This window comes from Salvelinus namaycush, chromosome 32 (genome assembly GCF_016432855.1).
Source record: "Salvelinus namaycush isolate Seneca chromosome 32, SaNama_1.0, whole genome shotgun sequence".
Taxonomy (NCBI): domain Eukaryota; kingdom Metazoa; phylum Chordata; class Actinopteri; order Salmoniformes; family Salmonidae; genus Salvelinus; species Salvelinus namaycush.
This window is the reverse complement of record NC_052338.1, coordinates 25,092,455-25,116,149: the sequence shown is the minus strand read 5'-3', so window position 1 is coordinate 25,116,149 and position 23,695 is coordinate 25,092,455. Positions and strand designations below refer to the sequence as shown.

Here is a 23,695-nt window from a genome sequence, read left to right as displayed (position 1 = left end):
ACACTATATAATGCACTACTTACCGCCCCTAGTAGTGCACAAATTTTTGTATTTTTATTTAATCTTTATTTAACTAGGCAAGTAGGATAAGAACAAATTCTTCTTTTACAATGACGGCCTACCCAGGCCAAACCCTCCCCTAACCTGGACGATGCTGGGCCAATTGTGCGCCGCCCAATGGGACTCCCGATCACAGCCGGTTGTGATACAGCCCGGGATTGAACCAGGGTCTGTAGTGACGCCTCTAGCACTGAGATGCAGTGCCTTAGACCGCTGCGACACTCAGGATATATGTATTCTTATATAGGGAAAAATAGTTCAATTTGGGATGCAATTTGGGATACTCTGGTCTCTGGTTAACCTTCACACTGCTTTCCCAGCAGACTCTGGGTAGCCAGCGTGGGAGTTTCAGGGATGTGCCTGATGACATCATAGATGGTGGTATGCAAATCCTGGACAGACTCTAGGTGTGCCAGAGATCTGCTGGATGCCTGGGAAATGAAAACAAACAACACATTCAGGGACACTATATGTTATAGCAAATGGAGGGAGTGGGAATAGAACCCGGGTCACATGTGTGAAAGGAAAACACGTTAAGCATTCCTCCAATACAGTTAACCTTATGGGGAGGTTGCACATTTACATTTTAATGATTTAGCAGACACTCTTATCCATAGAGATTTACAGGAGCAGTTAGGGTTAAGTGCCTTGCCTAGTCGGCTCTTGGTTTCAAACCAGCAAATGTTTGGTTACTAGCCCAACGCTCTTAATCGCTAGGCTCCCTGTCACACGCTAGGTAGCCTAGTGTGGGCTCATTAATGAGGCTCACTACAATATCAAAGAGGTGTTCCTACAGAAAACTAGGCCTATTGTACAAAGCTGCATTGTTGCAAGACATACAACATACCTGTGTAGATTCCATTTTCCCAGGTATAGAGACAAACTCATAGATGCCAAAGTCTTCCGTTGCATCCTCATGACCTGCAAGTACAATGTAGTTCACCTGATAGACTTTTTGGTGTCAATGTAGTGTCCTCTCTATTTACTTCCTGTTTCTTGTTCCTTCCTAGTAGGTTATTTTATTTAGGACGTGTCACTTTTGGTTTGGGCAAAACTGAATACCGCCCCACCATAGTTAAATGTATTGAACTCAGTTCACTAAAGCACAGACAGATTAAACTAAAACGTGAAGAGATCAGCAACCGAGTTTATGGGCTAATACGCCTGCATAAGACAAACAAGTATGATTACTGTAAATGTTCTATGTTAGTGAAGGGTTTATGAGGAGTATTGTTTGTCTAGGGCTATGTACACGACACTGCCTAACAACAGGCAGGAACGTAAGGGTATAAGGTAAACATTGCAGGTGCAGAGAGAAAACTTACCCGAACGGTGTGGGCCTCTCTGTTCTGTCAAAGGTCTGCATGGGAGAGGCAAAGTCATTTTAATTAAACCCATTTACTGTATGTAGGCTACCTAGACAGAGGTTATCTTTATTCATGTGTAAGCACTGATCAGTAATGGTCTTACCTGTTATAGATGTTCATGAGAACTGTAAAAGGAACAGTAGAGGTTTTAATATTACATCTTTTACTCTTTAATAACAACAACTATTTGTATTTTACCCTACAGGCAAGATTTCAGGATGTTTTAAGTTGAATGCCTTTCCTCAGAAAAACATGTCATTTTGCCACAGATGCTGTTTGAGTTTGACATACTGTAACATTAGCAGATGATTATCATGTACTGTACAGTTAACACAATCTAGTGTCTACTGTAGTGTCTAGTGTCTACTGTAGTGTCTAGTGTCTACTGTAGTGTCTAATGTAGTGTCTAGTGTCTACTGTAGTGTCTAATGTAGTGTCTAGTGTCTACAGTAGTGTTCAGTGTCTACTGTAGTGTCTAGTGTCTACTGTTGTGTCTATTGTAGTGTCGAGTGTCTACAGTAGTGTTTAGTGTCTACTGTAGTGTCTAGTGTCTACTGTAGTGTCTAGTGTCTAGTATCTACAGCAGTGTCTACTGAAGTGTATAGTGTCTACAGTAGGTAGTGCATAGTGTCTAATGCAGTGTCAAGTGTCTACTGCAGTGTATATTGTCTTCAATATTGTCTCGTGTCTACTGTAGTGTCTACTGTAATGTCTAGTGTCTACTGTAGTGTCTAGTGTCTACAGTGAGGTCTAGTGTCTATTGTAGTGTCTAGTGTCTACAGTAGTGTCTGTAGTGTCTACTGTAGTGTCTAGTGTCTACAGTAGTGTCTGTAGTGTCTATAGTAGTGTCTAGTGTCTACAGTAGTGTCTGTAGTGTCTACTGTAGTGTCTAGTGTCTACTGTAGTGGCTACTGTCGTGTCTAGTGTCTATAGTAGTGTCTAGTGTCTACTGTAGTCTCTACTGTAGTGTCTATGTCTATAGTAGTGTCTAGTGTCTACTGTAGTCTCTACTGTAGTGTCTAGTGTTGAATATAGTGTCTAGTGTCTACTGTAGTGTCTAGTGTATAGTATCTAGAGTAGTGTCTACTGTAGTGCCTAGTGTCTACTGTAATGTTTAGTGTCTACTGTAGTGCCTAGTGTCTACTGTAGTGTCTACTGTAGTGTCTAGTGTCTACTATAGTGTCTAGTGTCTACTGTAGTGTCTAGTGTATAGTATCTAGAGTAGTGTCTACTGTAGTGCCTAGTGTCTACTGTAGTGTCTAGTGTCTACTGTAGTGTGTACTGTAGTGTCTAGTGTCTACTATAGTATCTAGTGTCTACTATAGTGTTTAGTGTGTACTGTAGTGTCTAGCGTTTACTGTGGTGTCTACTGTAGTGTCTAGTGTCTACTATAGTGTCTAGTGTCTACTGTAGTGTCTAGTGTATAGTATCTAGAGTAGTGTCTACTGTAGCGCCTAGTGTCTACTGTAGTGTCTTTTGTAGTGTCTAGTGTCTACAGTAGTGTCTAGTGTCTACTGTAGTGCCTAGTGTCTACTGTAGTTCCTAGTGTCTACTGTAGTGTCTACGGTAGTGCCTAGTGTCTACTGTAGTGTCTCTTGTCTACTGTAGTGTCTATTGTAGTGTCTAGTGTCCACAGTAGTCTCTAGTGTCTACTGTAGTGTCTAGTGTCTAGTATCTACAGTAGTGTCTATTGTAGTGCCTAGTGTCTACTGTAGTGTCTATTGTAGTGTATAGTGTCTACAGTAGTGTCTAGTGTCTACTGTAGTGTCTAGTGTCTAGTATCTACAGCAGTGTCTACTGTAGTGTTTAGTGTAGTGCCTAGTGTATACTGTAGTGTCTACTGTAGTGTATAGTGGCTACAGTAGGTAGTGCATAGTGTCTACTGTAGTGTCTGTAGTGTCTACAGTAAGGTCTAGTGTCTACTGTAGTGTCTAGTGTCTAGTATCTACAACAGTGTCTACTGTAGTGTCTAGTGTGGTGCCTAGTGTCTACTGTAGTGTCAAATGTCTACTGCAGTGTCTATTATCTTCAATATTGTCTAGTGTCTACTGTAGTGTCTACTGTAATGTCTAGTGTCTACTGTAGTGTCTAGTGTCTACTGTAGTGTCTAGTGTCTACAGTAGTGTCTAGTGCCTACAGTAGTGTCTAGTTTCTACAGTAGTGTCTAGTTTCTACAGTAGTGTCTAGTTTCTACAGTAGTGTCTAGTTTCTACAGTTGTGTCTAGTTTCTACAGTAGTGTCTAGTTTCTACAGTAGTGTCTAGTAGCTACAGTAGTGTCTAGTTTCTACTGTGTTTACAGTTGCTGCTATCACCCTAAGTCATAATGAATGTAACCATAACATTTACCTCTCTTGGGATGATGACAACTCCTTCTGAAGTAGACCAGTAACATACAGCTAATGAACAGACAGGACAGAGTGATGGCAGCCAGAGGAGAGAATGATCTGCTCTCCTGGACATATCTCTCCTGTCCTACAAATGAAAGAGAACAACCATAAACTCTTGCAGAATCAGTGCCTCTTTAAAAACCGCTCCTCAAAATCCACTTTTCTAAAACTATCTTCTAATGTATGATTTTATATAGCTATTTTGTTTTCCATCTCAATTTTTCTGTCTCTGTATCTTCTGTAGTCCTTTTATTAATTTTGAGTGGAACTTTGTTAATCTGTCATTGAAAAACACTCTATAAACAAAGTTTGTTTTGTTACAGTCAGAGTAAAATTTCAAAACTTTAAACAGGGCCGGTTTCCCAGACACAGAATAAGCCCAGTCCTGGACTAAGAAGCCCTTTCAATGGAGAATTGCTATTGAGAATGGTTGTTAGTTACGGAATAGGCATAATCTGTGACTGGGAAACCGGCCCTGATGGTTTAGTGACAAAATTGTACGAATTTGAGAAGAGTCCAAGGTGAGAGTAAACCTGTCAACCCAGACCTGGTGGACAGTTAGTGTGTTTAGTTTGTTCATCGACTTTTTAGATCATTCTTAATAGGATATATATATTTGCAGCGTTATTTGCTATACAGTAGCCAAGATTATGTGTATCTTTTTCAATTTGGAGCCTGAAACCACCTACGCATAGAAACTCCACACATGCAGTAAAACATGGTCAACAATGAGACCAGCTGTTATTTTTCTCTGTTTACTCTCCCATAGAGCCAGTGGACTTTTACACAGGCCAGAGTGACCAGGACTTGGCAACTAAGGAGAAATACAATATTTATGATTCACCTTGTGTGGGTGGATTAACGGGCTCTGTTCTAAATGTACCTTTCATTTGGACTCTCAGCAAGCAAGGTTACTGCTCATATTTAGAAAAGTCATACTTTATAAACTACGTAGGTTACAAATGTAGGTCTTCACCTTGGTACCTTATGGCATGATAATGTGCACAGTGTGTACTCAGACCTGATTCCCAGTTCCACCTACGCTATGCCAGCACCCCAGGGCTGTGTGTGTGTGTGTTCCCAAGCCCTCCTACGCTCCCTCCAGCACCCCAGGCCAGCTCTACCCACCTGTCCCCAGGCTGGCCACCACCAGGGTGAACTGGGTCTCGTCCTGCTTCTGGGTCACATTGTTAAACGCCCTACACAGGAACTCCTCGGCCTGGGCCAGTTTGTAGGAGGTGACCTCCAGGCGCAGTCCCACAGTGATGACCTCAGTGGCGTTGTTGGTCTTAGAGATCCACATACAGCTGTTGGGAGGGTTGGAGTCGGCCTGACAGTCGAAGAACACCAGCTCACCAGGGTTCACTGTGAAGACCTCTCCAGTTCGCAGACCATGGTCAGACTTCACAGCCAGGTTGTAGGGGCCATCTGGGAGATATTAGAGTGGTTCATATTGTCACAAACCGGCCCCTGGGAACATAGTTTTATGATCGACTTCAAGCTCTATTGGGACTGTGGAAAGCTAGGATCCTTTGGCAGCTAGGATAAATTGTTTTATTAGCAATAATTCAGAATGTCAGGGCCTCCTAAATGACGCAGCAGTCTGAGGCACTGCATTACAGTGCTTAAGGCGTCACTACAGACCCGAGTTCGATCCCGGGCTGTGTGCATTTGGCCGCGACCAGGAGACCCATGAGGCGGCGCACAATTGGGACAGTGTCGTCCGGGTTAGGGGAGAGTTTGGCGCATGCACGCTGATGCCGTCGCCAATTGTACAGTGTTTCCTCCGACACATTGGTGCGGCTGGCTTCCGGACTGAGCGAACAGTGTGTCAAGAAGCAGTGCAGCTTGGCAGGGTCATGGCTCTCGACATGGCTCTCGACCTTCGCCTCTTCCGAGTCCGTACGGGAGTTGCAGCGATGGGACAAGACTGTAACTACAATAGGATACCACGAAACTGGGGAGAAAAAGGGGTAAAAAAATTATAATTCTAAAAAAAGATACATATATATTCAGAATGTCATTAAATGACCAAACATGTCATCCTATTGTGAGGCAGCATTGGGCTCTTCACCACTACAAATCAGGTTACAAGACATACAGGCCAAACTGAGCAATCAGGGAAGAAGGGCCTTGACCAAGAACCCAATGGTCACTCTGACAGAGCTCCAGAGTTACTTTGTGGAGATGGGGGAGAACCTTCCAGAAGGACAACCATCTCTGAAGCACTCCACCAATATTTAACTAGTCAAGTCAGTTAAGAACAAGTGTCTTGCTAATTGCCTATAATTTCCACCTTTTGTCTATTCCATTTGCACAACAGCATGTGAAATGTATTGTCAATCAGTGTTGCTTCCTAAGTGGACAGTTTGATTTCACAGAAGTGTGATTGACTTGGAGTTACATTATGTTGTTTAAGTGTTCCCTTTATTTTTTTGAGCAGTGTATTTATCTAAAAAATATAAGATGTTAAGGCAAAGAAGTTCCATCTATTAAATCCCTTTCCTCTGACTGCATCTCAACATACAACCATTAGCAAATGCATTTAGCATAATTGGACTGCAAATTGGCCTACTACAACATTTGTTGTCTTGTTTTCAACTGTAGAGTGGGTTAATGTCTGAACATATGTCAACAGTATCCTTCCACGTCGGCTAACCTCCAAACCTGCCACAACCAGCCTGGTTTCCTTAACCTAACGGAGGCCCGATAGCGATACTGCAGTACTGACATGATAGTATCGCCACAGAACAGTGGGCCTCTGTCAGACTCCCATGCAAATTTCAGTCACTTCTGTTTTCAGACCTCACTGAGCTCTCTTATGGTTTGAATTTACATACTGGTATTACTCATAGAAGGCCAGGAGGATGGAAGTCTTTACACTTCTGTAAAATGTGGAAAATACAGTGCGGGAAGTTGAGTCATTAAGTTCTTTCCCCAGGCTCTTATTTATTAATTTTTACATGTATTCTGCATTGACTAGCTCATGAATAACAAACATTATGTTCTATTGTGACCCATGTTGTATGAGACGTAGTTTTATGAGATGTAGTTGTATGAGACATAGTTGTCTGTGAAGTAATTTTATGAGACGTAGTTGTATGAGACTTAGTTGTCTGTGAAGTAGTTGTATGAGACGTAGTTGTCTGTGAAGTAGCTGTATGAGACGTAGTTGTCTGTGAAGTAGTTGTATGAGACGTAGTTGTCTGTGAAGTAGTTGTATGAGACGTAGTTGTCTGTGAAGTAGTTGTATGAGACGTAGTTGTCTGTGAAGTAGTTTTATGAGACGTAGTTGTCTGTGAAGTAGTTGTATGAGACGTAGTTGTCTGTGAAGTAGTTTTATGAGACGTAGTTGCCTGTGAAGTAGTTGTATGAGACGTAGTTGTCTGTGAAGTAGTTTTATGAAACGTAGTTGCCTGTGAAGTAGTTGTATGAGACGTAGTTGTCTGTGAAGTAGTTGTATGAGACGTAGTTGTCTGTGAAGTAGTTTTATGAGACGTAGTTGCCTGTGAAGTAGTTGTATGAGACGTAGTTGTCTGTGAAGTAGTTGTATGAGACGTAGTTGTCTGTGAAGTAGTTTTATGAGACGTAGTTGCCTGTGAAGTAGTTGTATGAGACGTAGTTGCCTGTGAAGTAGTTGTATGAGACGTAGTTGCCTGTGAAGTAGTTGTATGTCTGAGACATTTGTACAAAATTTTTATAGTGGTGGCAAGTAGCCTAGTGGTTAAGACCGTTGGGCAGGTAATTGAAAGGTTGCTAGTTTGAATCACCGAGCCGACTAGGCGAAACAAATCTGTTGCTGTGCCCTTGAGCATGGCACTGAACACTAATTGCTCCTGTAAGTCGCTCTGGATAAGAGTATCTGTTAAATGACCTAAAATATAATGTATAACGTGCAGTAATAGACAGAAATACAGTAATGTGCTGTTAAGGACAGAACTACAGTAATGTGCTGTTTTAGACAGACCTACAGCGATGTTCTGTCATAGACAGAACTACAGTAATGTGCTGTTTTAGACAGACCTACAGCGATGTTCTGTCATAGACAGAACTACAGTAATGTGCTGTTATAGACAGAACTACAGTAATGTTCTGTTAAAGACAGAACTACAGTAATGTTCTGTTAAAGACAGACCTACAGTAATGTTCTGTCATAGACAGAACTACAGTAATGTTCTGTTAAAGACAGAACTACAGTAATGTTCTGTTAAAGACAGAACTACAGTAATGTGCTGTTATAGACAGAACTACAGTAATGTTCTGTTAAAGACAGAACTACAGTAATGTGCTGTTATAGACAGAACTACAGTAATGTTCTGTTAAAGACAGAACTACAGTAATGTTCTGTTAAAGACAGAACTACAGTAATGTGCTGTTATAGACAGAACTACAGTAATGTTCTGTTAAAGACAGAACTACAGTAATGTTCTGTTAAAGACAGAACTACAGTAATATGTTGTTATATACAGAACTACAGTAATGTTTTGTTATAGACAGAACTACAGTAATGTGCTATTATAGACAGAACTACAGTAATGTGATATTATAGACAGAACTACAGTAATGTGCTGTTATAGACAGAACTTCAGTACTTACAGAAGACACTGAGGTCCAGGGTGTGGCTCTGTCTCTGGCTGATGTGGTTCCTGGCCAGGCAGCGGTACTGTCCAATGTCCTTCTTCCTCACAGGGCTTATCACCAGAGTAGAGTTGTCCTGGGAAAACTGATGGCGATCACTAGCATCTAGGGGCATGTCGTTCCTCAGCCACTGGTACTGGACCCTGGTTCCGTTCTCCACCCTACAGGTCCACGTCACGTTCTCCTTGTCCTCAACAACTGTAGAAGATGGTGTCTTCTGGATAACTGGAGTGGACACAGGTACTGGAGAAGGGGAGAGATGAAACAGTAGGATGATGATAGGCACATATTAAGTGCAGCCAAGCAAGCCACAAAAGTACATATCTTTGTAGGTACTTAATTAACCTAGTTACTGAAGGAACCTAGTTACTGAAGGAACCTAGTTACTTAATTAACCTAGTTACTGAAGGAACCTAGTTACTGAAGGAACCTAGTTACTTAATTAACCTAGTTACTGAAGGAACCTAGTTACTTAATTAACCTAGTTACTGAAGGAACCTAGTTACTGAAGGAACCTAGTTACTCAATTAACCTAGTTACTGAAGGAACCTAGTTTCTGAAGGAACCTAGTTACTGAAGGATCCTAGTTACTGAAGGATCCTAGTTACTGAAGGAACCTAGTTTCTGAAGGAACCTAGTTACTGAAGGAACCTAGTTTCTGAAGGAACCTAGTTACTTAATTAACCTAGTTACTTAATTAACCTAGTTACTGAAGGATCCTAGTTACTGAAGGAACCTAGTTACTTAATTAACCTAGTTACTGAAGGAACCTAGTTACTGAAGGAACCTAGTTTCTGAAGGAACCTAGTTACTGAAGGATCCTAGTTACTGAAGGAACCTAGTTACTGAAGGAACCTAGTTACTGAAGGAACCTAGTTACTGAAGGAACCTAGTTTCTGAAGGAACCTAGTTACTGAAGGAACCTAGTTACTGAAGGAACCTATTTACTGAAGGAACCTAGTTACTGAAGGAACCTAGTTACTGAAGGAACCTAGTTACTGAAGGAACCTAGTTTCTGAAGGAACCTAGTTACTGAAGGAACCTAGTTTCTGAAGGAACCTAGTTACTGAAGGAACCTAGTTACTGAAGGAACCTATTTACTGAAGGAACCTAGTTACTGAAGGAACCTAGTTACTGAAGGAACCTAGTTACTGAAGAAACCTAGTTTCTGAAGGAACCTAGTTACTGAAGGAACCTAGTTACTGAAGGAACCTAGTTTCTGAAGGAACCTAGTTACTGAAGGAACCTAGTTACTGAAGGAACCTAGTTTCTGAAGGAACCTAGTTACTGAAGGAACCTAGTTACTGAAGGATCCTAGTTACTGAAGGAACCTAGTTACTGAAGGATCCTAGTTACTGAAGGAACCTAGTTTCTGAAGGAACCTAGTTACTGAAGGAACCTAGTTACTGAAGGATCCTAGTTACTGAAGGAACCTAGTTACTGAAGGAACCTAGTTACTGAAGGAACCTAGTTACTGAAGGAACCTAGTTACTGAAGGAACCTAGTTTCTGAAGGAAACTAGTTACTGAAGGATCCTAGTTACTGAAGGAACCTAGTTACTGAAGGAACCTAGTTACTTAATTAACCTAGTTACTGAAGGATCCTAGTTTCTGAAGGAACCTAGTTACTGAAGGAACCTAGTTTCTGAAGGAACCTAGTTACTGAAGGAACCTAGTTTCTGAAGGAACCTAGTTACTGAAGGAACCTAGTTTCTGAAGGAACCTAGTTACTGTAGGAACCTAGTTTCTGAAGGAACCTAGTTACTGAAGGAACCTAGTTTCTGAAGGAACCTAGTTACTGTAGGAACCTAGTTTCTGAAGGAACCTAGTTACTGTAGGAACCTAGTTACTGAATGAACCTAGTTACTGAAGGAACCTAGTGTCACGCCCTGACCTTAGAGAGCCGTTTTATTTCTCTATTTGGTTAGGTCAGGGTGTGATTTGGGGTGGGCATTCTATGTTGTCTATTTCTTTGTTTTTGGCCGTGTATGGTTCCCAGTCAGAGGCAGCTGTCTATCGTTGTTTCTGATTGGGAATCATACTTAGCAGCCCTTTTTCCCACTTTCTGTTGTGGGATCTTGTTTTTTTGTTAGTTGCTGGTTTAGCGCTACAATACTTTGCGTGTCGTTTATCTTTCTTGTTTTTTTTGGTGTTCATTTAATAAATTCAAAATGTACACCTACCACGCTGCACCTTGGTCTCATTCCGACGACAGCCGTAACACCTAGTTATTGTTATTTTATTGTGTTCCTTTTTATTTTATTTTTTACTTTAGTTTATTTAGTAAATATTTTCTTAACTCTATTTCTTGAACTGCATTGTTGGTTAAGGGCTTGTAAGTAAGCATTTCACAGTAAGGTCTACACCAGTTGTATTCGGCGCGTGTGACGAATACAATTTGATTTGATTTGATTTTAAAAGGCTAAAATAAATATATTTCTTACCCTCTTAATATGTCTTTTATATTGCTTTAATAAATCTATAAAGGACAATACAGACTGACAGATAAGATTCTCTGGTGTCAACTAACTCACCATCGACGGTGACGTGGACAGTCCTCTCGGCCCGGACGAGCTCCTGTCTCTGGGGGAAGTGAATGTCCAGGTCCAGGTGATAGTCTCCCTCCGCCGCCTCGTCCAGTCTGGGGATCAGGAGAGAGGCGTTGGGGGGCTGGAAAAAGTAGCGGTTCCTGTGTCTCATCGAGGCCAGCATGATGACTGTGTGGTTGTGGAATGTCACCAGCAGGGTTTTGGGGCCCCCTGGCCGGGTCTGGTACCAGCTGCCCTGGATCTCAACGTCCTCCAATCGGAAGTAAGTCTCCACGGAAAGGAGGAGGGACTTCCCTTTGACGCCATGGAGCACGGACGGAATATGGACGATCTCTGAGTTTACTTCTGAGGATGGAGGGAAGGAAGGGGTGAGACAGAGCATTATAGAGGAGGGGAGGAAGGGGTGAGACAGAGCATGATAGAGGAGGGGAGGAAGGGGTGAGACAGAGCATGATAAAGGAGGGGAGGAAGGGGTGAGACAGAGCATGATAGAGGAGAGGAGGAAGGGGTGAGGCAGAGCATGATAGAGGAGGGGAGGAAGGGGTGAGACAGAGCATTATAGAGGGAAGGAAGGGGTGAGACAGAGCCTTATAGAGGGAAGGAAGGGGTGAGACAGAGCATTATAGAGGAGGGAAGGGGTGAGCCAGAGCATTATAGAGGAGGGAAGGGGTGAGACAGAGCATTATAGAGGAGGGGAGGAAGGGGTGAGACAGAGCATGATAGAGGAGGGGAGGAAGGGGTGAGACAGAGTATGATAGAGGAAGGGAGGAAGGGGTGAGACAGAACATTATAGAGGAGGGAAGGAAGGGGTGAGAGAGAGCATGATAGAGGAGGGGAGGAAGGGGTGAGACAGAGCATGATAGAGGAAGGGAGGAAGGGGTGAGACAGAACATTATAGAAGAGGGAAGGAAGGGGTGAGAGAGAGCATTATAGAGGAGGGGAGGAAGGGGTGAGAGAGCATGATAGAGGAGGGGAGGAAGGGGTGAGAGAGCATGATAGAGGAGGGGAGGAAGGGGTGAGACAGAACATTATAGAGGAGGGGAGGAAGGGGTGAGAGAGAGCATGATAGAGGAGGGGAGGAAGGGGTGAGAGAGAGCATGATAGAGGAGGGGAGGAAGGGGTGAGACAGAACATTATAGAGGAGGGGAGGAAGGGGTGAGAGAGAGCATGATAGAGGAGGGGAGGAAGGGGTGAGAGAGCATGATAGAGGAGGGGAGGAAGGGGTGAGAGAGAGCATGATAGAGGAGGGGAGGAAGGGGTGAGACAGAACATTATAGAGGAGGGGAGGAAGGGGTGAGAGAGAGCATGATAGAGGAAGGGGTGAGACAGAGCATTATAGAGGAGGGGAGGAAGGGGTGAGAGAGCATGATAGAGGAGGGGAGGAAGGGGTGAGAGAGAGCATCATAGAGGAGGGGAGGAAGGGGTGAGACAGAGCATTATAGAGGAGGGAAGGGGTGAGACAGAGCATTATAGAGGAGGGGAGGAAGGGGTGAGACAGAGCATTATAGAGGAGGGGAGGAAGGGGTGAGACAGAGCATGATAGAGGAGGGGAGGAAGGGGTGAGACAGAGTATGATAGAGGAAGGGAGGAAGGGGTGAGACAGAACATTATAGAGGAGGGAAGGAAGGGGTGAGAGAGAGCATGATAGAGGAGGGGAGGAAGGGGTGAGACAGAGCATGATAGAGGAAGGGAGGAAGGAGTGAGACAGAACATTATAGAAGAGGGAAGGAAGGGGTGAGAGAGAGCATGATAGAGGAGGGGAGGAAGGGGTGAGAGAGAGCATGATAGAGGAGGGGAGGAAGGGGTGAGAGAGAGCATGATAGAGGAGGGGAGGAAGGGGTGAGAGAGCATGATAGAGGAGGGGAGGAAGGGGTGAGACAGAACATTATAGAGGAGGGGAGGAAGGGGTGAGAGAGAGCATGATAGAGGAGGGGAGGAAGGGGTGAGAGAGAGCATGATAGAGGAGGGGAGGAAGGGGTGAGACAGAACATTATAGAGGAGGGGAGGAAGGGGTGAGAGAGAGCATGATAGAGGAGGGGAGGAAGGGGTGAGAGAGCATGATAGAGGAGGGGAGGAAGGGGTGAGAGAGAGCATGATAGAGGAGGGGAGGAAGGGGTGAGACAGAACACTATAGAGGAGGGGAGGAAGGGGTGAGAGAGAGCATGATAGAGGAAGGGGTGAGACAGAGCATTATAGAGGAGGGGAGGAAGGGGTGAGAGAGCATGATAGAGGAGGGGAGGAAGGGGTGAGAGAGAGCATGATAGAGGAGGGGAGGAAGGGGTGAGACAGAGCATTATAGAGGAGGGAAGGGGTGAGACAGAGCATTATAGAGGAGGGGAGGAAGGGGTGAGAGAGAGCATGATAGAGGAGGGGAGGAAGGGGTGAGAGAGCATGATAGAGGAGGGGAGGAAGGGGTGAGAGAGAGCATGATAGAGGAGGGGAGGAAGGGGTGAGACAGAACACTATAGAGGAGGGGAGGAAGGGGTGAGAGAGAGCATGATAGAGGAAGGGGTGAGACAGAGCATTATAGAGGAGGGGAGGAAGGGGTGAGAGAGCATGATAGAGGAGGGGAGGAAGGGGTGAGAGAGAGCATGATAGAGGAGGGGAGGAAGGGGTGAGAGAGCATGATAGAGGAGGGGAGGAAGGGGTGAGAGAGAGCATGATAGAGGAGGGGAGGAAGGGGTGAGACAGAGCATTATAGAGGAGGGAAGGGGTGAGACAGAGCATTATAGAGGAGGGGAGGAAGGGGTGAGACAGAGCATTATAGAGGAGGGAAGGGGTGAGACAGAGCATTATAGAGGAGGGGAGGAAGGGGTGAGACAGAGCATGATAGAGGAGGGGAGGAAGGGGTGAGACAGAGTATGATAGAGGAGGGGAGGAAGGGGTGAGACAGAGCATTATAGAGGAGGGGAGGGGTGAGACAAAGCATTATAGAGGAGGGGGAAGGGGTGAGACAGAGCATTATAGAGGAGGGGAGGAAGGGGTGAGACAGAGCATTATAGAGGGAAGGAAGGGGTGAGACAGAGCATTATAGAGGAGGGGAGGAAGGGGTGAGACAGAGCATTATAGAGGAGGGAAGGGGTGAAACAAAGCATTATAGAGGAGGGGAGGAAGGGGTGAGACAGAACATTATAGAGGAGGGGAGGAAGGGGTGAGAGAGAGCATTATAGAGGAGGGGGGGAAGGGGTGAGGCAAAGCATTATAGAGGAGGGGGAAGGGGTGAGAGAGAGCATTATAGAGGAGGGAAGGAAGGGGTGAGACAGAGCATTATAGAGGGGGGGAAGGGGTGAGACAGAGCATTATAGAGGAGGGGAGGAGAGACAGAGTATGATAGAGAAGGGGAGGAGAGAGAGTATGATAGAGGAGGGGAGGAGAGACAGAGTATGATAGAGGAGAGGAGGAGAGACAGAGTATGATAGAGGAGGGGAGGAGAGACAGAGTATGATAGAGGAGGGGAGGAGAGACAGAGTATGATAGAGAAGGGGAGGAGAGAGAGTATGATAGAGGGGAGGAGAGACAGAGTATGATAGAGGAGGGGAGGAGAGATAGAGTATGATAGAGGAGGGGAGGATATATAGAGTGAGGTATACAGAAAGAAAGAACATTTTAACAAATAATCTCAGAGTGACCTGTTCATGTCTTGGGCCACTGTGTTTCCTACCCGTTAAGTCATATCCTCAGCGCCACCCGGAAGTTCCTCAACCCGTTTCAGTAACCTATCAACCCAGCAGAGGAGTTGATGGTGCCATTCTTACTCTCCTCAACATGGTCTATAGACATGTAGAGGGTGCTAAATCCCATGGCAGTTGACTATTCTTCTGCCTTCAACACAATCCAGCCCTACATTCTGGCACAGAGACTCATAAGGGACTCCTTAGATGGGGGACTGGTTTTGTGGCTGTTGGACTTCCTGAGCCAGAGGTCACAGCGGGTCAAGGTGGGTCCCCACGTGTCGGACATACGCAATACCAACACAGGCTCTCCTCAGGGATGTGTTTTGTCCCCACTCCTGTACATCTTGTACACTAATAGTTGTACTAGTTCCCATCCTGACAGACACCTCGTTAAGTTCGCTGATGACACTGCCTTGATCAGCCTGTTGCATGATGACGAGGAACATCATGGCCCGGTCCTAGATGACCTTGTAGAGTGGTGTGACAAATCACACTTGGTCCTCAATACCAACAAGACCAAAGAGATGTGCGTCGACTTCAGGAAGCGAACAACACCCACCTCTGCAACATCTATCAGAGGTCAGAACATAGAGATTGTAGAGGACAACAAATATCTTTGTGTCCTCTTGGACAATAAGCTTCAGTAGAGTAAATGTACAGACCTGATCTACTCAATGCATCAGCAGAGACTGTACTTTCTCAGAAAGCTGGGATCTTTTAATGTTGACTGTACTATACTGACTCTGTTATACAAATCTTTCATTGAGAGTATTTTAACTTTTTGTATTGTTTGTTGTCATCCAGAAAAATATGCTGAGAGGGATTATCACCACAGAAAGGTACTTTGAGTCAAACAGACAGGCTTGGATCAGATCTTTAAGGTCAGGGCCCTCAGCAGGCTCACAAAATCATTTTAGACCCAAGCCACCCCCTGTACCCGGACTTTGAACTATTCCCCTCTGGGCGCAGGTATAGGGCACCCCTCAGCAGGAAAAACAAAACTAGACAATCATTTGTGCCAGGTGTGATATCCCTCCTAAACAGGCTAATGTTCCTATTCACTTGGTAAGGCTAGCAGATTAGTCTCTTTCATTGGTATATACTGTATGTAACTGTTGGGAATTTTGTATTTTTAATTTGTTGGCTACTATATTTAAACACCACTTTAAACATGTACATGATGCTGCAACAACATTTCCCCATAGGGATGATAAAGTCAGTAAAAAAAAAAAATAATTAAATACTGCAATGTTTGTCCTGACTGATTAGCGTTCCATTCTAGATGTACCTAGTCTCTATATGTTTCTGGGGGTGAGAGTTGTGTAAACACGTCGCACATGTATTCAATCTAGACCCGTATTCATAAAGCATCTAAGGGTAAGAGATACGAAAGTGATACGAAAGAGATACTGTCACGATCGTGTGGACAGACGGACCAAGGCGCAGCGTGATTGGAGTTCCACATCTTTATTTTTAGTGAAACTTAAAACAAACCAAGAAACTAACAACAACCGTGCAGTACGGGGCTACATGCACTGACTCAAAATAAATAAATAATAATAAATAAATAAAATAAAAAAATATCCCACAAAGCAGGTGGGAACAGGGAACCCTTAAGTATGATCCCCAATTAGAGACAACGAACATCAGCTGCCTCTAATTGGGAACCATAGCAAGAGCACCAACATAGAAATATATAACCTAGAACACCCCGTAGGCGTGACAGATACGATTATACGGACAGGAGGACCTGATCCCAAATCAGGACTCCTACTACCTAGATCAGCACTCCTACGACCTAGATCAGGACTCCTACTACCTAGATCAGCACTCCTACTACCTAGATCAGAACTCCACGACCTAGATCAGCACTCCTACAACCTAGATCAGCACTCCTACTACCTAGATCAGGACTCCTACTACCTAGATCAGCACTCCTACAACCTAGATCAGCACTCCTACTACCTAGATCAGCACTCCTACTACCTAGATCAGGACTCCTACTTCCTAGATCAGGACTCCTACTACCTAGATCAGGACTCCTACTACCTAGATCAGGACTCCTACGACCTAGATCAGCACTCCTACTACCTAGATCAGGACTCCTACGACCTAGATCAGCACTCCTACTACCTAGATCAGGACTCCTACGACCTAGATCAGCACTCCTACTACCTAGATCAGGACTCCTACTACCTAGATCAGGACTCCTACGACCTAGATCAGCACTCCTACTACCTAGATCAGAACTCCTACTACCTAGATCAGAACTCCTACTACCTAGATCAGCACTCCTACTACCTAGATCAGCACTCCTACTACCTAGATCAGAACTCCTACTACCTAGATCAGCACTCCTACTACCTAGATCAGCACTCCTACTACCTAGATCAGAACTCCTACTACCTAGATCAGCACTCCTACTACCTAGATCAGAACTCCTACTACCTAGATCAGCACTCCTACTACCTAGATCAGCACTCCTACTACCTAGATCAGCACTCCTACTACCTAGATCAGGACTCCTACTACCTAGATCAGGACTCCTACTACCTAGATCAGGACTCCTACTACCTAGATCAGCACTCCTACTACCTAGATCAGCACTCTTACTACCTAGATCAGCACTCCTACGACCTAGATCAGAACTCCTACGACCTAGATCAGCACTCCTACTACCTAGATCAGCACTCCTACTACCTAGATCAGGACTCCTACTACCTAGATCAACACTCCTACTACCTAGATCAGCACTCCTACTACCTAGATCAGGACTCCTACTACCTAGATCAGCACTCCTACTACCTAGATCAGGACTCCTACTACCTAGATCAGCACTCCTCCTACTACCCTACTAGCACTCTTACTACCTAGATCAGCACTCCTACTACCTAGATCAGCACTCCTACTACCTAGATCAGCACTCCTACTACCTAGATCAGGACTCCTACTACCTAGATCAGCACTCCTACTACCTAGATCAGGACTCCTACTACCTAGATCAGGACTCCTACTACCTAGATCAGCACTCCTACTACCTAGATCAGGACTCCTACTACCTAGATCAGCACTCCTACTACCTAGATCAGCACTCCTACTACCTAGATCAGCACTCCTACTACCTAGATGTGGTCCCGTGTGGTCCCGTGTGGCTCAGTTGGTAGAGCATGGCGCTTGCAACGCCAGGGTTGTGGGTTCGATTCCCACGGGGGACCAGTACAAAAAAAGTATGAATGTATGTACTTGTAAGTCGCTCTGGATAAGAGCGTCTGCTAAATGACTTAAATGTAAAATGTAAATGTAGATCAGGACTCCTACTACCTAGATCAGGACTCCTACTACCTAGATCAGCACTCCTACTACCTAGATCAGCACTCCTACTACCTAGATCAGCACTCCTACTACCTAGATCAGCACTCCTACTACCTAGATCAGCACTCCTACTACCTAGATCAGGACTCCTACTACCTAGATCAGGACTCCTACTACCTAGATTAGCACCTCTACTACCTAGATCAGGACTCCTACTACCTAGATCAGCACTCCTACTACCTAGATCAGCACTCCTACGACCTAGATCAGCACTCCTACTACCTAGATCAGCACTCCTACTACCTAGATCAGGACTCCTACAGCACTCCGGTATGCTTTATAAATACAGTCCCTGAACACACGTACAAACAAATGAGCTTTTCATGAACATGAAAGCCATAGCAGTCTATTTTATAGCATGTGCAGACTCCTTTTCGTGCTGAGCTCTGTAAAGCAGAAAGAGTCTGCGATATCCGCTTATGGTTACATGATTGACACATCTGTGTCATGCTATTTATTCATTCATTCCATTTACTTTATCCAGACCTCTGTCCTGAAACCCAATTCATAAGTGATTGTGAGACATTGACAAGCCTATCATATTACTACTAACAGGTATTAAAGCAAACATCTTTGAGCTGTATGATTTAGCCGCTGAAAATTGTACACTGATGTTCAACGGCTAAATTAGGATTCGAATTAGGAAGGGAGTAGGTGATGTGTGTGTTGTGTTGCCAGCTCAGATTAAACAGCAGCAGGCAGGTAGGCTGTCCAAAGGTTAACCCCCCCACACCTTCTCTCTCCACCTCTTTCTCTCTTGCTCTCCCCGCTCCCCTATCACTTTCTCTCCCTTTCTGTTTCAATGCCCTCTATTTTCTATCTCCCTCCCTCTCTCCCTTCTTCTGCCTCTCTCTCCCTGCATCCTCTCCCCTCTTTCCTTCCTCCTTCCCACCCTCTCCCTCCTCCTCCTACCTCTCTCTCTCTATCCAAGCATCCCCCCTCTTTCCTCCCTCCCTCCTTCTTCCTCTTCCATCCTCCATCCCGCTCCTCCAATCCCTCCACCCTCTCTCTCTCTCCCTCCATCCTCCCCAGTCAGTCCAGTTCTCCGGGGGACGTCCAGGGCCTGCTGACTGCCACTGTTGTTCATCACAATAGATTAACCTTGTGCCTGGTGTTATGTCCTAAATAATACAAACGGCCTTCCCACATCCATGCCACACTCCAAGTGGCCTGCTAGCTAGGCCATCAGCGTGGCTGTGTATTCCAGCATAAGGCCGGGGAAGGTCTGTTAAATAAGCAGGACAGTGTGCTGAACCCGCTGCTGCCACTGTTGTCACTAAACAAGCCTGGGATTGTTGTGGTGATAAGAGACAGTGACAGTGGAGATAACCGAGGCAATGGACTCTGAGAAGGTGAGGGGATGTCTTCACTGTCACACACACACGCACGCACGCACGCACGCACGTACACACACACAAACACACAATTATAAACACACACACACACACACTCCGCCTGTTGACACCTCTGTTTGGACCCCAAATAAAGGCCACCAGCACCATTGGCAGAGCTGAATGCTACTGATGCACCACCCTCAAGTGTCCCCTCCTCCTTCCTTGATTACATAAACAAGACCCCTCAAGTGAATACAAACACATTCTTAGAAGTGAGCTCCAATACAAACATATTCTTAGAAGTGAGCTCCAATGCAAACACATTCTTAGAAGTGAGCTCCAATACAAACACATTCTTAGAAGTGAGCTCCAATACAAACACATTCTTAGAAGTGAGCTCCAATACAAACACATTCTTAGAAGTGAGCTCCAATACAAACACATTCTTAGAAGTGAGCTCCAATACAAACACATTCTTAGAAGTGAGCTCCAATACAAACACATTCTTAGAAGTGAGCTCCAATACAAACACATTCTTAGAAGTGAGCTCCAATGCGAACACATTCTTAGAAGTGAGCTCCAATACAAACACATTCTTAGAAGTGAGCTCCAATGCAAACACATTCTTAGAAGTGAGCTCCAATACAAACACATTCTTAGAAGTGAGCTCCAATACAAACACATTCTTAGAAGTGAGCTCCAATGCGAACACATTCTTAGAAGTGAGCTCCAATACAAACACATTCTTAGAAGTGAGCTCCAATGCGAAAACATTCTTAGAAGTGAGCTCCAATGCGAACACATTCTTAGAAGTGAGCTCCAATGCGAACACATTCTTAGAAGTGAGCTCCAATGCGAACACATTCTTAGAAGTGAGCTCCAATGCGAACACATTCTTAGAAGTGAGCTCCATTGTTGTGTTAGGACATCGGTGGTGAGCTTATCTGGTCATGTGAGATTTGTTGGACATCTATTATCATCAGCAGGGAAGGATTGGCCATAGGGCAATACTGGCAAATGCAAGATGGACTGACCCATTATAATAATATTTGGCAAATAACGGGGGCCTAGAGTGAAAAAAAAATGCCATTTTGTGATAGAAATGCCCGGTCCTATTTCTGGTCCCATCTCGTGACAAGCTGAGTCAGCAGAGGCCTGGTTGATGAACTCTTTCCAGTGTGTCTTTCCTCCATCTTCTGACTGTCTAAAGTCTGTCTGTCTGAACCAGAAATAAAAATGCTAAAACCCCCTTGTTACAACCATAAAAGCCAGCATAAAGTATATGAAACATGGGAATCAGATCATAAATATCGGTAGCGACTGCAATGTGACATAACAACGTAGCAACAACTTAGTCAACCACCATAGAATTCATCTCAGTTAACCCAGAACTGAAATCATGTGTAATTTGGTCAGATATGTTTACGTAGATGTCTGATTTCCATAGACTCAACATGGACTGACATGCATGAACACACATGCATAAGAGTATTCCTGTCCTATTACACTATGATTAACCCTTGTGTTGTCTTACGGGTCAAAAATGACCCGCCACTATGTTAAAAAGCAGAGAAAATGCCTAAATTATATTTTTTTAACTTACATTTTGATTACTTTTCCTAGATTGACCACAACATTAGAAAAATTGAAACATCGCCTTTGTTCATATTTCCATGAAAGCTGTACACCACCAGGGTACAAAGATTGTCTTAGGGTCATTTTTGACCAGGCAGTTCTAAAATCATTTACACACCACAAAAACCGCAAAGACACACACACACAATGAGAAATGTAGATTATGTGTGCTACTGATTGAACTCAGCCAGCAGCTCCTGAAGAGGAAGATCACCATGGTTGGCACAGTTAGAAAGAACAAGCCTGAGCTCCCCCCTGCACTCCTCACAACAAGGGGGAGAGAGGCCTTCTCATCAAAGTTTGCCTTCACCCCCACCACCACTCTAGTTTTTTACCTCCCAAAGAGGAACAAGAATGTGGTCCTCCTGAGCACACTGCGCAAAACAGCTGAGATCAGTGATCGTGAGGACAGGAAGACAGCCATCATCCTGGACTACAACCACAACAAAGGAGGCGTGGACAACCTGGACAAGGTGATTGGAACTTACAGCTGCAGGAGGATGACTGCCCGTGTCCCCTGGTCATCTTCCATAACATCATTGATGTGTCCTCATACAATGCCTTCATGATATGGAACAAGATCAACCCTACCTGGATGCCTGATAAGCGGAACAAGAGGTGGGTGTTCTTGGAGCAGCTGGGAAAGGCACTTGTAACCCCACACATTCAAAGAAGGCAGCGCCTCCCCCGCACAGCAGCTTCTGCAGCGCTTGTGAAAGCTGTTCAGGGGGCTGAATCTTGTCCTGATCCACATGAAGCTTGTTGCTGGGGCAGGCAAGAGGAGGAGATGCCAATTCTGCCCCCCCAAAGAAGGACTGTAAAATAAATACTATGTGCTGCACATGTGAGAAATCCATCTGCAAAGTCCATGCACACACACTTGCGTACTGTCCTACATGTGCTAATTAGAGTTGATTGATGTATGTTCTTCACATTTTTGTTTTGTATCTATTATCTTATTTTATTCTTATTTAATGTTGTTGTTTGTACACCTTGTGGGTGGGGGCAATGGTTAAAAAAATGGGAGAAGACTAGTATTTTGTAGTTGAATTCCTCATTGTACAGTATATAAGAATATATCACTATGTTGCCAAAAAAAGTTCAAGACTGTTATTGTTTACCTTCAATAAAATGCATTCAAAACTACTTTCTGCACATTTCTGCAACTTTCTTAGGCTATACAAGTGCTATCTCTTGCTAAAAAATGTATGTTTACACCAACGCAGTACCTTTAGCAATAATAATAAAGTAATAATAAACCTCTACTTTAGTAAAGAAAACAATTATGACAGGTGTGGTAATAAAATGAGTGGTGTCCACTAATTAAATGCAGTCTTTCTGCATTGTGAAGAGGGAAAACCAAGATATTGACAAAGTTTGTGATGAATGACAGGTTGTTTCTTCATGAAAAAATAGATTTGCGGTTTAAAATTCAATTAAGCTGCTTTATTTTAGGTGTTTAGTGAAGGCGGGTCATTTTTAACCCTTAGGACAAAGGGAGTCTACAGAATGTTAAGACTACACAAGGGTTAAAAAGTACCATTCTATTATGCGTGTAATAACTGATCAAATCAAATACAGTCTAATGGCTCGATCATGATTAAACCAATGAAAGATAATGGGCAACGTTGATGTGGGTCCTTACTTTTAGTTGCACTTTCAAAACATTTAATGAATTTCTCTTGAAATGACATTCAATTAACATTGCTGAGATGTCAGCAATGGACCAATCACCAGGTATGCCCAGATAACAACATGAACCATAACTGTTTCGTCCGACATTGCCAATGTCGGACTCAGACACACCACTAAAGATCCCCGCTCTTCAGCTTTCCACTGCACTGGTATCCCCAACAAGGTGACCACAGTGACAGTAACACCAGACACACACCGTATATTTCTTCCTCTTACCTGAGAGAGTAAGTAGTGCAGTGTAGAGGCACAGAGCGATAAAGGTCCTTCTTCCAGGGCCCTCCATTAGTGTATCCTATATCCTCTGAGGAGTTAGTAGTCTGCTCTGGAAAGAGACTGTGACAGTAAGGGAGGGAGGTATGAGGGAGGGAGGGGAACTGAACTGGTGGTGACAACATTTGCCAGGGAAATAAGAGGAGCCAGCCAGCAACCCAGGCCCCTCCCACGTGACTTGAGTGTGGAGAGGTAGCCTACACCTGGCAGGCACAGGAAACGCTTGGCCTCCACCCTCCACTGTGGTCCTCAGGCTCAGTGAAATACAGGCACAGGGATACAGTGCATTACATTTTAGTCACTTAGCAGACACTTATCCAGCGGGACTTAAAATAAAGTAAGTAAGAAAACCACATATCATAGTCATTGCAAGTAAAACCGGCTAACAGCTAAATCAGTGCTAGTAAAAGACAAATGTGGCCGTTAGCTTAGATACAGGCTTAGAGACACAGAGAGAGAGGGAGCTACAGTGGTAAAGGTTGAGAATGTCATTTAGGTTTTGAAGACATGTCAATATAGACAGGGGAGGAAAATGCAGAAGGATGCTCAAAATAAGTATTTATAGCCAACAGACACATACTGTCACAGGCAGACTCATAGGCAGACATTTATACACTGAAATATCAAAGGAGTGATACACACACACAGAGAGAGAGAGAGCGAGAGAGAGCAGGAGAGAGAGAGAGAGCGAGAGAGCGAGAGAGAGAGAGCAGG

The 23,695-nt window shown here is 44.3% G+C and overlaps 1 protein-coding gene across 1 annotated transcript; it reads right to left on the bottom strand.

The window, feature by feature from the left end:
• Positions 1 to 201: 201 nt before the first annotated feature.
• hepacam2 (HEPACAM family member 2) lies at positions 202 to 23,066 on the bottom strand. Its single transcript, XM_038972313.1, has 9 exons — positions 22,928 to 23,066; positions 10,987 to 11,346; positions 8,412 to 8,696; positions 4,944 to 5,243; positions 3,775 to 3,900; positions 1,531 to 1,552; positions 1,386 to 1,420; positions 908 to 981; positions 202 to 491 (listed from the first exon to the last, which is right to left on the bottom strand). The coding sequence occupies exons 1-9, from the start codon at positions 22,992 to 22,994 to the stop codon at positions 357 to 359; spliced, it is 1,404 nt and encodes a 467-aa protein (XP_038828241.1). The 5' UTR covers positions 22,995 to 23,066; the 3' UTR covers positions 202 to 356.
• Between the last annotated feature and the right edge of the window lie 629 nt (positions 23,067 to 23,695).